General features: G+C 42.7%; 2 protein-coding genes across 2 annotated transcripts in view; one reads left to right on the top strand and one right to left on the bottom strand.

Annotated features, from left to right (window-relative positions):
- LOC122452285 (quinone oxidoreductase-like protein 2) overlaps positions 1 to 289 on the bottom strand; it is a 31534-nt gene extending 31245 nt beyond the window's left edge. The window contains exon 1 of the mRNA XM_043485789.1: positions 33 to 289. Coding sequence (XP_043341724.1) covers positions 33 to 76 — 44 coding nt within the window. The 5' untranslated portion in view covers positions 77 to 289. The remainder of the gene's footprint in view (positions 1 to 32) is intronic.
- Positions 75 to 13366, top strand: part of LOC122451700 (nascent polypeptide-associated complex subunit alpha-like) — a 37834-nt gene continuing 24542 nt past the window's right edge. Inside the window, exon 1 of the mRNA XM_043484620.1 lies at positions 75 to 335. Within this exon, the coding sequence (XP_043340555.1) occupies positions 75 to 335 (261 nt within the window). The remainder of the gene's footprint in view (positions 336 to 13366) is intronic.

The following is a 13366-nucleotide window of genomic DNA, read 5'->3' as shown; positions in this document are numbered from 1 at the left end:
CCTTAGGGGTTTGGGGATGAGTCAGCTCGCACCTGCAGAGCCATGCCCGAGCCCACCGTCCCCACGCCGCTGCCATGGCCCAGAGCAAGTGTCGCCGGAGGGGGGAGGTCCGAGCTCGGCAGTGGGAGCCGACCGCCGCCTGCCCCGCCCCGGGTGACCGGAAGAGCGCAAGGGCGCCGGGCGACAGGCCAGGGGGCGTGCGACACGAGCTGATCCAGGCAGGCAGGACAGCCCGCACCGCGCCACCCGCCCGCTTCTCCCGGGCGCCGGAGCCCCCTGGTCCCCCGGGGACCGCCCCCCCGGAGGTGGAGCCCCCAGCGGGGCGTTTAGGGAGGGTGGAGGAAAAAAAAAGAGTAGATAGAACTAGATTTCCGGAGATTAACCTTTGTTGTCGCTTTTTGTAGCCATTCAGGAGACGTTTAACCCACACTTAGGGTTCTTGTATAAAGAACTAGTGGTTAATAGTGTGAGGGGAGAGGCAAGATAGGGGAAGGGGAAGGGGAATATGAGGCACAAACTACTAGATATAAAATAAATGAGAAACCAAGATGTAATGTTCAGCACAGGGAATACCACCAGTATTTTATAATAACTTTTTTTGTAATTATAAATTTTTATTAAAGTACTCTTTTCCAAGACAAAAGCATTTTCTGTTAATAGAATATTTCTTGACTGCTTCAAAAGGACATTTGACCCTGTTGACCTCACATCTTTTGATATGAACTCTTCCCTTAACTTCTTATAATAACTCTAAAAAATATTGACTGATTATGTTGTACACCTGTAACTGATATAAGTTTGTAAATCCACTATACTTAAACAATTAGGGGGTGAGGGTGGACCTCTGCATGTGCAAATCCTAAATACATAAAGGTTTTATGACTGCCTTCTACTTGGAGAAGGAAATGGCAACCCACTCCAGTAGTCTTGCCTGGAAAATCCCATGGATGGAAGAGCCTGGTAGGCTACAGTCCATGGGGTCGCAAAGAGTCGGACAGGACTGAATGACTTCACTTTCACATCAACATCTTATTAGGATTTGAGAGGGTAACAGGCAGGAAGGCCAGGGGTCTCCAAACAGAGGAAATAGGCTGCAAGTGTCAGACATTTTTTCTCTCTCTCTCTTAAGCGGCAGGAGGTAACCAACAAGTGTTAGATGTTTTCCCCTTTTCTACACAAATTTAAAAAGAGGTCTCTCTTAAAATTCTGTGTTGCCATGATGACACCTGGTCCCACCTGAACTTAACTTTTCTCAAACCTTGAGCTAACCAATTCGTTTTTCTTATGGAAATGTTTGTCTTCAGCTCAGTCGCTTATGGTTGTCTTAAGCTATGTTAATGAATTATGTATATACCTCAGTTCAGTTCAATTTAGTTGCTCAGTCATGTTCGACTCTGCGGCCCCATGGACTGCAGCATGCCAGGCTTCCCTGTCCATCACCAACTCCCAGAGCTCGCTCAAACTCATGTCCATCGAGTTGGTGATGTCATCCCACCATCTCATCCTTTGTCATCCCATTCCCCTCCCGCCTTCAATCTTTCCAAGGATCAGGGTCTTTTCAAATGAGTCAGTTCCTCGCATCAGGTGGTCAAAGTAGTGGAGTTTCAGCTTCAGCATCAGTCCTCCCAATGAATATTCAAGACTGATTTCCTTTAGGATGGACTGGTTTGATCTCCTTGCAGTCCAAGGGACTCTCAAGAGTCTGCTCCAACGTCACAGTTCAAAAGCATCAATTTTTCGGTGCTCAGCTTTCTTTATAGTCCAACTCTCACATCCATACATGACTCCTGGAAAAACCACAGCTTTGTTGGCAAAGTAATGTCTCTGCTTTCTAATATGCTGTCTAGGTTGGTCGTAGTTTTTCTTTTACTTCCATGGCTTCAGTCACCATCTGCAGTGATTTTGGAGCCCAGAAAAATAAAGTCTCTCCCTGTTTCCATTGTTTCCCTATCAATTTGTCATAAAATGATGAGATCAGATGCCATGATCTTAGTTTTCTGAATGTTGAGTTTTAAGCCAGCTTTTTCACTCTCCTCTTTCACTTTCATCAACAGGCTCTCTAGTTCTTCTTCACTTTCGGCCATAAGGGTGGTGTCATCTGCATATCTGAGGTTATTGATATTTCTCCCGGCAATCTTGATTCCAGCTTGTGCTTCATCCAACCTGGCATTTTGCATGATGTACTCTGCATATAAATTAAATAAGCAGGGTGACAATATACAACTTTGACGTACTCCTTTCCCGATTTGGAACCAGTCTGTTGTTCCATGTCCAGTTCTAACTGTTGTTTCCTGACCTGCATACAGATTTTTCAGAAGGCCAGGTGGTCTGGTATTCGCATCTCTTTAAGAATTTTCCACAGCTCATTGTGATCCACACAGTCAAAGGCTTTGGCATAGTGAATAAAGCAGAAGTAGATGTTTTTCTGGAACTCTCTTGCTTTTTCCATGATCCAATGGATGTTGGCAATTTGATCTCTGGTTCCTCTGCCTTTTCTAAAACCAGCTTGAACATCTGGAAGTTCACAGTTCACATACTGTTGAAGCCTGGCTTAGAGGATTTTGAGTATTACTTTACTAGTCTGGTGAATTCCCTGGCAGTTCAAATGGTTAGGACTCTGTGCTTCTACTGCAGAGGGTCTGGATTGATCCCTGGTAGGGAAATTAAGATCCTGCAAGCCTAGAAACCAAAAAAAAAACACAAAAATAACCCCCCAAAAAAGGACATCTGGTCAAAGAGCATATAGCTTCTGAGGTTCAAGCCCAACTCTACCACCTATTTGTGTGGTTTTGGCAATTCTCAAGGCTGTGGAGTCCAGTTCCTCCCCCCAAAAGTGAAAGCATCAGGCAAAATAATCCCTAAATTGCTAAATTCTGTTTCTATTTGATGGAAACAATAGTCTAAGGTAGCACAGAATTATGGAATGATCAGGAATAGAATAAAGGAAAAATAGAAAGCAAAAATGAAGTAGCAATGAACTTCTAAAATTATGGCCTAAAGAAAGGCTTTTGTAGGAAAAGAATTTAAGAAAAATGAAGATCACTGTTCTCTTAAGAGCACTGGCAAGGGGCGGGGCCGGGGGGAGGGGGTGCATTTGGTAGTCATTTTAGCCCCACCTCCCTCAGAGACAAACTAAGCGGAAGAGGAATAAGGACTGGAGGGTGAGAAAGCGGAAAAAGTTATCTTACATGAAATACTTTGTAAATGCTTAGTCATTAAGTACATAAATCACACCACAAGGAGCAGAGAAATGCCAACATTATCATCATCAGAATAACATTCTGGGACTTCCCTGGTGGCTCAGTGGTAAAGAATCCACCTGCCAGTGGAGGAAGCACCTGGGTCAGGAAGATCCCACATGGCCACAGAGCAGCTAAGCCTGTGTGCCGCAACTACTGAGCCTGTGCTCTAGAGCCAAGACGAGCCTGCAACTACTAAAGCCCACACACCCTAGAGCCGGTGCTGTGCAACAAGAAATGCCACCACAATGAGAAGACTGAGCACCGCAACCAAGAGTAGCCCCCCATCTCCGCAACTAGAGAAAAGCCCAAGCAGCAACAAAGATCCAGCACAACCAGAAACAAGACTATTTTTTTAAGCAGTCAACATTCTGGTTACCAAGTAACAGTGAGCAACAAGGAATCTCAAGTTCATGAAATGTAAATTGAGGATTGATTTGGGGATGAAATGAGTTGTTACATGTGGAAAATATTTTGTAAAATATTAAATATTTATGAAGTGAAGTAAAAGTTGCTTAGTTGTGTCTGACTCTTTGCAACCCCATGGGCTGTAGCCTGCCAGGCTCTTCTGTCTATGAATTTCCCAGGCAAGAATACTGCAGTGGGTTGCCATTTCCTTCTCCAGGGGACTTTCCTGACCCAGGGATCGCACCAGGTCTCCTGCCTCAGAGGCAGATTCTTTACCATCTGAGCCACCAAGGAAGTTCCCGGAAGTATTTATACAAGATATAAAGTAAGCAATTTTTTATTGAATTATAATTGATTTACATAAATCATAAATGTTTAAATAAATAAATGTTTAATTGAGCTCCTTGAAAGAACACCCATTTCTTAATCTCCTTTATGTTTGTACTTTGCACAATGCAATACTCTTAGGCACCTAATACACGCTTATCACTGAATTGTTGAATGAGTACTCCAGTTTAGTTCAGTCGCTCAGTCGTATCTGATTCTTTGCGACGCCGTGGACTGCAGCACACCAGGCCTCCCTGTCTATCACCAACTCCCGGAGCTTGCTCAAACTCATGTCCATCAAGTCAGTGATGCCATCCAACCATCTCAATCCTCTGTCGTCCCCTTCCCCTCCCACCTTCAATCTTTCCCAGCATCAGGGCCTTTTTAAATGAGTCAGTTTTTTGAATCAGGTGACCAAAGTATTGGAACTTCAGCTTCAGCATCAGTCCTTCCAATGAATATTGAGGTCTGATTTCCTTTAGGATTGACAGGTTGGTTCTCCTTGCAGTCCAAGGGACTCTCAAGAGTCTTCTCCAACACCACAGTTCAAAAGCATCAATTCTTCAGTGCTCAGCTTTCTTTATAGTCCAACTCTCACATCCATACATGACTACTGGAAAAACCATAGCTTTGACTAGACGGACCTTTGTTGGCAAACTAACGTCTCTGCTTTCTAATAAGCTGTCTAGGTTGGTCATAACTTTTCTTTCAAGGAGCAAGCGTCTTTTAATTTCATGGCTGCAGTTACCATCTGCAGTGATTTTGGAGCCCAAAAAAATAAAGTCTCTCACTGTTACCTAGTATCAATTATTCAGATAATTGGAAGTGTCTTTAAGCATCAGGTTTTTAGTTTTGATTAAGTATTCTTATGGAAATTTTTCTATTATTATTTTCATAATATACTTGTCATCCTCAGGGAAAATGAAAATCAGTGAGTTTGAAGAAAGCTAACAATACTGCATTCTACATTCATAACAGTATCTGAAGAAAATAGCAGATGTCCCTTTAAGAAGAATCCTGGATGGAAATGAAAGTATCTTAGGTAACTGAGGTGATTTTAAGCACTTATATGCAAAATAACTTTCATTTTTCCAAAGAACTTCAAAGGTAAGTGATAAGACATTTAATAGCAGTTGCTCCAGTGGCGAAAGAAGTATTTAGTTTACCCATCAGTGCACTGCCGCCACACAGTACTATCTAGGTTTTGTTATCATTTTTGGTTATTTTGTTTTCTGTGGGGGTAAGTTATGAAAGTGGAGAAGGAAATGGCAAGTCACTCCAGGATTCTTGCTTGGGAAACCCCATGGACAGAGGAGCCTGGTAGGCTACAGTTTATGGGGTCACAAGAGTCAGACATGTCTTAGCCACTAAACCACCACCACCAAGGTAGGAAAGAGGAGAGGAAGAATAAAATTTGAGTCCAGGGGGGAGAACAAGCAGGAAATCTGTACTAATCAGTCCTCTGAGGAGAAAGAGAAAGAATCTATAGTTGCCCTACAAACCAGTTTGAGGGCTCATTAGGAAGTAAAAGAGTAACAGATGACTCTTCCTTCTGGTACAACTCACTTGAAGAGATAATGTTTAACACCCAGAAGCTGCTGGAATGCTGAGGGTAGAGAGATGAATACACAAACAGCTATGCTTTCACAGAATAATAGAAGAGCAATATGTAAACAACATTAACACCATGCAGGACTACACGGAACATGTAAAAGTAGCTCACAGGGTTAAAATGCTTTATCCAATAGTTTGTCAGCGTCTTGAGAATAGAGTCTGTGTGCCTCAGTAACCCAGTTTACCACCACATCTAACACAAAGTAGATACTCGGAACATTAGGAAGGTAAGAAGACTGATGCCCCACAAGCTATGTGAGAGAGCTACCAGCACTTTATTATTCAAAGCCACATCCAAAGATGTTAAAGGGCCTTGCACATTCTTTCCTGTTTAAGAATGCATCTGCCTGATACACATAATCTGATCCTTTTTTTCTGTCTAGTGCCGTATTGCCATTATAGGTATGTTATTCAGTTCAGTTCAGTTGCTCAGTCATGTCCGACTCTTTGCGACCTCATGAACCGCACAGCACGCAAAGATGTCTCCCAAGAGTCTTGAGCTGGGTTGTAGTTTGCCTTTTCATTGAATTCCCCAGATTGCTCTTTCTGACTGTTGCAGTTGGGGTTAACTTTTATCATCCTCAGACATAGACTCTGGTTATTGATATATGTGGGCCATATTAACCTTCTAGTCTATTCCAAGAATTCTGTAAGATTTGTTACATAATCTATCTGCTCCAAAATTCATGAAATCATAGAGTTTCAGAGCTGGGGTGGCTCATCAAAATGATCTAAGCAGTAGGGCTTCCCTGGTGGTCTAGTGGTTGAGAATCCACCTTGCAATGCATTGGACACGGGTTGGATCTATGGTTGAGGAAGATCCCACATGCCACAGAGCAACTAAGCCCGTGTGCCACATCTACTGAGTCTGCGCTCTGGAACCAGACCACGACTACCGAAACCTGAGCACCACAGACCCAGGCTCCACAAGAGAGGTCTCTGCAACAAGAAGCCCGCGCAAGGCAAGGAAGAGTAGCCCCTGCTCACCGCAATTACAGAAAGTCCAACCATCATGACGCAGACTCAGCACAGCTAAAAATAAATAAATTTCTTAAAAAGATGATTTAAAAAACTGCTTCATCTACAAGTGAGAAAGCGAAGGCTCAGAGAGGACTGTCCCAAGGTCACACTGCACGTTACTGGCTAAAGTAGCATTAGGATCTGTTAGGACCTGGCTTTCCTGATTTCTTATGCAATGCCCTTTCTATCAAGCTCTTTGGATTTCACACAATACAATACACAATAATAATATTTCACATTTTCATAATACTTCATAGGTCTCAAATCACTGTCATCCAAATTGCTTTATCCTGCCAGTGATAAAAGTGATGATAATGATTGCTACAACTAGGACTTATTGGTAACTTAGAACAAACTAGTCACTAAGTGCTTTTGCGTTATTTTCTTAGTCCTCACAATAGTCCTCTTACTATTATTTTCACTCTTTTAAAGATCGGGAATGCAGACATAAGTAACTTGCCCAAGGCCACAGCTAGGAAACAGAGCAGTTTAGAAGTCTCCTAATTGCCTGATGCCAGAGGCCGGCCACCCACTGTTTCCTCCCTCACCGTTGCCTTCCGTGGCAGACAAAGAAGGTATTGTGCCATACATTATAGAGCCATGCTTTTTACTTGTAGTTTTAAGTTTAATTTTATAGGAATTTTACAGTAGTTCAAGCCTAGAAAATAGATGAATTCCCTGAAGAGGAGAATAGAGAGAAACCAGCCTCCAGGGATGCCTGCAGTTAAGACACAAGAGCAGGAAAAAGTAACACATAATTAGAAGTACTACCCTATTCCTTATAGCCAAGAGCTTTATTTAATGTATAGTAAGGTTAAAATTGTGATTATGTAAAGTAGTTTTCGCACACACACACATACACACACACACGAAAAGATTTTAATGAAACAATGTGCTGACTGGGTTGCCTGGTTACCAGTCATCACTTAAGCAGGTACCAGCAGGCATTTGGACTAAATTCCTGGCACCCAGAGGGACTCATTTGGAAGCAGTGGTGACCTGGGCTATGTCTGCCATGGGCCCCAAAACTACCCACCAATATTTGATGCAGGAATCTATTTTCCATCTTAAGCCATCATTACAAAATCAGTTTACAAGTTCCCAAGCAGTCTAACAACTTTAAGCCTTTCCAACCCCACTTCCTCCAGAGAGGACAACTCCTTTCCTTCCACATGTTTCCCCCAAGAGCTTTATAAACTTGGATTAGCTCGCTAATCTCATTGTTCAGGTGGTATTTATCTGTTTATCCCAACAGTTAAGCTGTGAGCACTGTGGATGGTTCTGATGATAACATAAGAAAAAGAGAAGAATTTAGACCTTGGAACCAGATGTACCTATGTTGGATTCCTGACTTAGTCATTTAGCCATTGTGACCTTGGGAAACTTATTTAACCTCTCTGAGCCTCCATCTTTGTTTTCATCTACAAAACAAGTGTAATAATAGCCTCCTCAGGTGGTAGCTGTGAGAATTAAGTCAGAAAAGCCAGCACATGGCAGCCCTCAATGAATGGCAGCTTTTATTATGAAGGCAGTCCTATCCTTGAACCTCTCACCATCTAGTGGAGAAAGGCACATGAAAATAGGCTTCTAAGAGACTTCCCTGGTGGCCCAGTTGTTAGTCCTCAGTGCTTCCACTGCAGGAGGCATGAGTTCGATCCTTGGTCAGGGCAGTAAGATCCGGAAAACCATGCAGCATGGAAAAAAAAGAAAAAAAAAAACATTTCTATAATGCCTGTGATATGTCCTGTGACCTTGGGCTGCAAAGGAGGCTGTGAGAGCAGAGAAGGTCAAACTACCCCACCTGGAGAGCATCATTTCAAGAAAGCCTCCCAGAAGAAGGATGAGGAAGAATTAGCCAGACAAAGAGCAGAATTAAACGTGTCCCAGGCAAAGAAATGTATGAGAGAGAAGGTGGCACATTCAAGGAATTGTAGGTGGTCAGCTGTGACTGAAGTTATGATCTGAGTCAGAGAGTGGTGAGAGATGAGAATGGAGAAGCAGATGGCGGTGTAGAAAGAGCGTGGGTTCAGGGAGGAATTCCAGCTTCACCACTTTCCAGCCATATATCCTCATCCAAGTGACCTCTTTCTGGGCCTTGTTTTCCCATTTGTAAAATGGTTGTAATCTAATACATGTAACGTGCCTGGCACAGAATGTACTTTTTTAAAAATTATAACGAGTATTATTTATCTCTGTTTATCTAGGATGAGCTTACTGGTTGATCCATTTCAACTGAGTCAATAGAACGATGAATGAATGGATAAATCCATTCACTTATTAATGTTAGTACTTATTAGACACCACCCCTGTGCCAGACTGTTCTAATTGCTAGTGAACAAAACAGGCAAAAAATCCCTGCCCTAATGAGACTTACAGTTCATGAAACTGAGATGGAAAAGTGGCCACTGGTGTCTGTGAGAGACAGTCTACTTCACAGCCCATGTGGCTCCAGAGTTATCTGATAAAAAGTTAATAAACTGACAAAGCAAGTTTCCAAGAGAGCTGGATGTGAGTCCCACCTCCTGACAAAGCGGAGGCTCCTGTCCTCTCCCTTAATTGTTTCTCACTTATCAACCCCCAGCTTCCTGTTGTGATCCAGGGGAACTGGTGAGTTGTGTTGTTTGGCAGGAAGAAATGTCAAGGAAGGCTCAATTCATTCTTGGGCTCTAGGTCTAAAGTGGTGGTAAGAGGAGATAGGAAAGCAGCTCACACAAAAAGGCTATGGAGAGGGAGATTTGCCTATCTCAGAAGCCCAGTGATAAGTGAGCTCAAATGCCTTGTGATGCGTCCAGGTTTTATTTCAATAGCAGGATAATCATATTCACATGTGTGTATCTCATTACAAAAAGGGTTCCCCAGGAGATTTCATTTAATCCTCAGAAAGACTCGTTGTTGTTCAGGAGCTAAGTGACTCTTTGCGACCCCATGGACTGCCGCACCCTAGGCTTCCCTGTCCTTCACCATTTCCTGAAGGACTCCATAAGGTAGGAATTAACCCCATTTAGTCCCATCTCTCCCCTTGAAATTAACTTCTCCCTCTCCCACAGCCTCCTGTCCTATGGTATATAACTATATACACGCTTTATTTTTTTTTTTTTTACACGCTTTAATCATAAACAAAAACAACAAAAATCTTTGTTCATCTCTCATCTCTTTGTGATTCTAAAAAACTCAACGTACACACACACACACAAGTCCATTCAATGTTAAAAATATGCTCATTAGATAGAACTGTCATATGATCCAGGAATTCCACTCGTAAGTATGTAGGAAAAAATTAAAACGCTAATTTGAAAAGATACACGGACCCCAGTGTTCACAGCAGCACTATTTACAACAGCCAACACATAGAGGCAACCCAAGTATCCATCAAAAGATGAATGGATTGAAAAAAAAAGATGTTGGATGTAACTACAGTGGAATATTACTCGGCCATAAAAAAGAATGAACTTCTGCTATTTGCAGCAACATAGCTAGATCTAGAGACTATAATGCTTAGTGAAATAAGTCAGATAGAGAATGACAGATACTGTACGACATCACTTACACGTGCAATCTGAAAAGTAAAACATACCAGTGAATATAACAAGAAACATTTAAGATACAGCAAACAAACTAGCAGTTACCAGTGGCAGGAGGGAAGGAGGAAGGGGCACCAAGGGGAAAGGGATTAAGAGGTGCAAACTATTATGTATAATATAAATAACCTACAAAGATGTATTATACAAGGAATTATAGTAACTTTTAATGGAGTACAATCTGTAAAAATGCTGACTCACTATACTGTCCACCTAAAATCTATATACTATTGTAAACCAATTATACCTCAATAATAATGATAATAATAAAAGGAATATGCTCATTGACTCTGTTGCTGTCTTCCCATTTGCTCTCCACTCTATTCTTCCCCTAAATGCCACTGGTCCAATGGATGCTTGTCAGTCAGCCCCCATCACAGTTGGCCTCCCTCTTGCAGCATTTGAAGCCAGTCTCTGCTGGTTCTCCTACTTCTCAACCCACTGCCCAGTTTTGTTCTTAAGGTCCCTTTCCTCTGCCACTTCTTTAATGTTGTTAGCCAGGGTTCTTCCTACCATCTTTCTCTCTCTCTAAGTGAACTCTCTGTTTTTTCAAAATCCTGCTCAAGCTCCTGATTTTGGAGCCCTTTCCTAACGACAGTCTCACCACCGCTCACCTTCTCACTCTTCTCCCATTTCCAGAACATACAAAGTCCCCCTCCTCTCACTTCTCTGGGAACTCCTCTGTAGCTTCCATAAAGCACATCCCACATTGTGTTATAACTGTGTTTGCACCTGTCTCCTCAAGAGATTACACCGGACTGCAGGGTGGAGCCAGCGACTTCTCTATTTCTGCATTCTTGATGCCTGGCACAGGGCCTGGCACATGGTAAGCTTAGAGATTCAGAGGCATTTGGCAAGTTCCCAAGAGTCAAACAGCCAGGAAGCTTACAGGCAGGACCTCAACCTTAGTTTTCTGATTTTAAAGGATACGAGCTCTCTGCCTCATACAGAAAAGAACCAGGTGGCAAGCGTTTTATTGTAAGTGCCTCAACCCTAGCAATTTATGTACATCAAGGGGCAAGGCAGTGCGAAGAGTTTTCTTTTCCCCACAAACATTGACCAGCTACCAGGTGTGGAAGGATTTTTTGGTATTTGTAGTGATCCTTTTGCAAACTCCAAGATGAGAAGAAGGAAGAAAAAATAAAACCCACCTCCCATGTCTTCCTCCCAGTGCACAATCACTACCATCACTTCCTTTTGAGCCAGAAGGCTGGAAGCCAATCCTAGCTCATGAAATTCCCCACTTGAGAGGAGTACGGGGTTGACTTAACAAGACACCTTGTAGCTGGGTCAGCCCTGAATATGACTGCTGCCATCCTGAAGTCATACTCTGGAGAAAACCTTCCAAAGGTGGTCACAGATACACCTAGAAGGAAAGAAAACTTCCCCTTTCCCCAGGACAAAACAAGATTTCTAGGGAGAGGCTCTGAAATCTGACAATGTGCGCATTCCCCAATTACAAGCTCAAGTTCCACCCAAATACACACAATCAAAGGCTTTACCAAGGCCATCATTACACGCACAGGGCCCTCCTGCTGTTTGGGCAACATTTCAGTGCTGCAGTGAAGCAAGATAAATGTCATCAAAGCAGCAAGGTAAAGACAGATCCAGCGACAGTGCCTTTTTCCGATCTGATGACTCACTTCGCCTTCTCATTTATAATGTCGCAGTCTGGGAAGGGGAGAAGGAAATGAAGAGGAAAAGAGTGGGCTGTGTTGTGCATATAATTTGTTTCCCCATTTCAGACGGCTTTTTAATGAGCTTTCTCATTAAGGGCTCTGTGAGCCTATGCTTAAAGTTTTCCAGACAAGCTAAGGAGCAGGACTGAAATCAGATGGTATCAGGCCAGCATCTCATGTTTTGTTTTAAAGATATAGTAAGGGAGGAGGGGGTAGTATGAAAGAAAACATTGTTATTTACGAGGAGGGTGAGTTGATCCAAGATAGTTTGGAAATGAGTAAGGGGTTTTCCCCACTCCCCATGAAAATCCTAATGTTCGTCAATGTTTGGAATATTAGAGTGTATCTGTGATAGCATTTCTTTATCCCAGGGAGACAGGTAATTGTCCTGTGCTATCCTAACCCTGGGTTCATATTTCTGATAAGACACTCATCACATTGCATCAGAGATAATGTCCTCTCTAGAGTCTTTTCCCTGTGGGGTAGGCACTCAGCCTCACCTAGTCTCCATTACATTTCCACAGCCCAACAGAGTGTCCGGACACATCGACACTCAATAAATGTGATTTTTACCATTTAACTGAATTCATTAGGTGCTGTTAGTACAGGAAAAAGTACATAAAATAATTAGACCTAAGTACTAGACTGCAAATCAGCGTAATTTATCACCTTGCAAGGTTCAACAAACATTTTAATGTGCTAACAGCCCCTAATTAAAGAAGCAGCCTTCAGCTGAAATTATCAAGAGGAAGGAAGGAAAGTACAGTCAGCCCTCTGCATCCATGGGTGCCACATCTGTGGATATGAAGGCAGACTGTACTACATTAAATTTTTTTTTTTTTTTGGCTGTGCCATGTGGCCTGTGGGAATCTTAATTCCCTGACTAGGAATTCAGCTATACGTGAACCGAGAACTTCCAGATGTTCAAGCTGGTTTTAGAAAAGGCAGAGGAACCAGAGATCACATTGCCAATATCCGCTGGATCATTGAAAAAGCAAGAGAGTTCCAGAAAAACATCTATTTCTGCTTTATTGACTGCCAAAGCCTTCGACTGTGTGGATCACAATAAACTGTGGAAAATTCTGAAAGAGATGGGAATACCAGACCACCTGACCTGCCTCTTGAGAAACCTGTATGCAGGTCAGGAAGCAACAGTCAGAACTGGACATGGAACAACAGACTGGTTCCAAATAGGAAAAGGAGTATGTCAAGGCTGTATATTGTCACCCTGCTTATTTAACTTCTATGCACAGTACATCATGAGAAACGCTGGGCTGGAAGAAGCACAAGCTGGAATCAAGATTGCCGGGAGAAATATCAATAAGCTCAGATATGCAGATGACACCACCCTTATGGCAGAGAGTGAAGAGGAACTAAAAAGCCTCTTGATGAAAGTGAAAGAGGAGAGTGAAAAAGTTGGCTTAAAGCTCAACATTCAGAAAACTAAGATCATGGCATCTGGTCCCATCACCTCATGGGAAATAGATGGGGAGACAGTGGA

Source organism: Cervus canadensis, chromosome 13, assembly GCF_019320065.1.
Source record: "Cervus canadensis isolate Bull #8, Minnesota chromosome 13, ASM1932006v1, whole genome shotgun sequence".
NCBI lineage: Eukaryota > Metazoa > Chordata > Mammalia > Artiodactyla > Cervidae > Cervus > Cervus canadensis.
The sequence above is the reverse complement of the archived record's forward strand: the minus strand, read 5'-3'. Positions and strand labels throughout refer to the sequence as shown.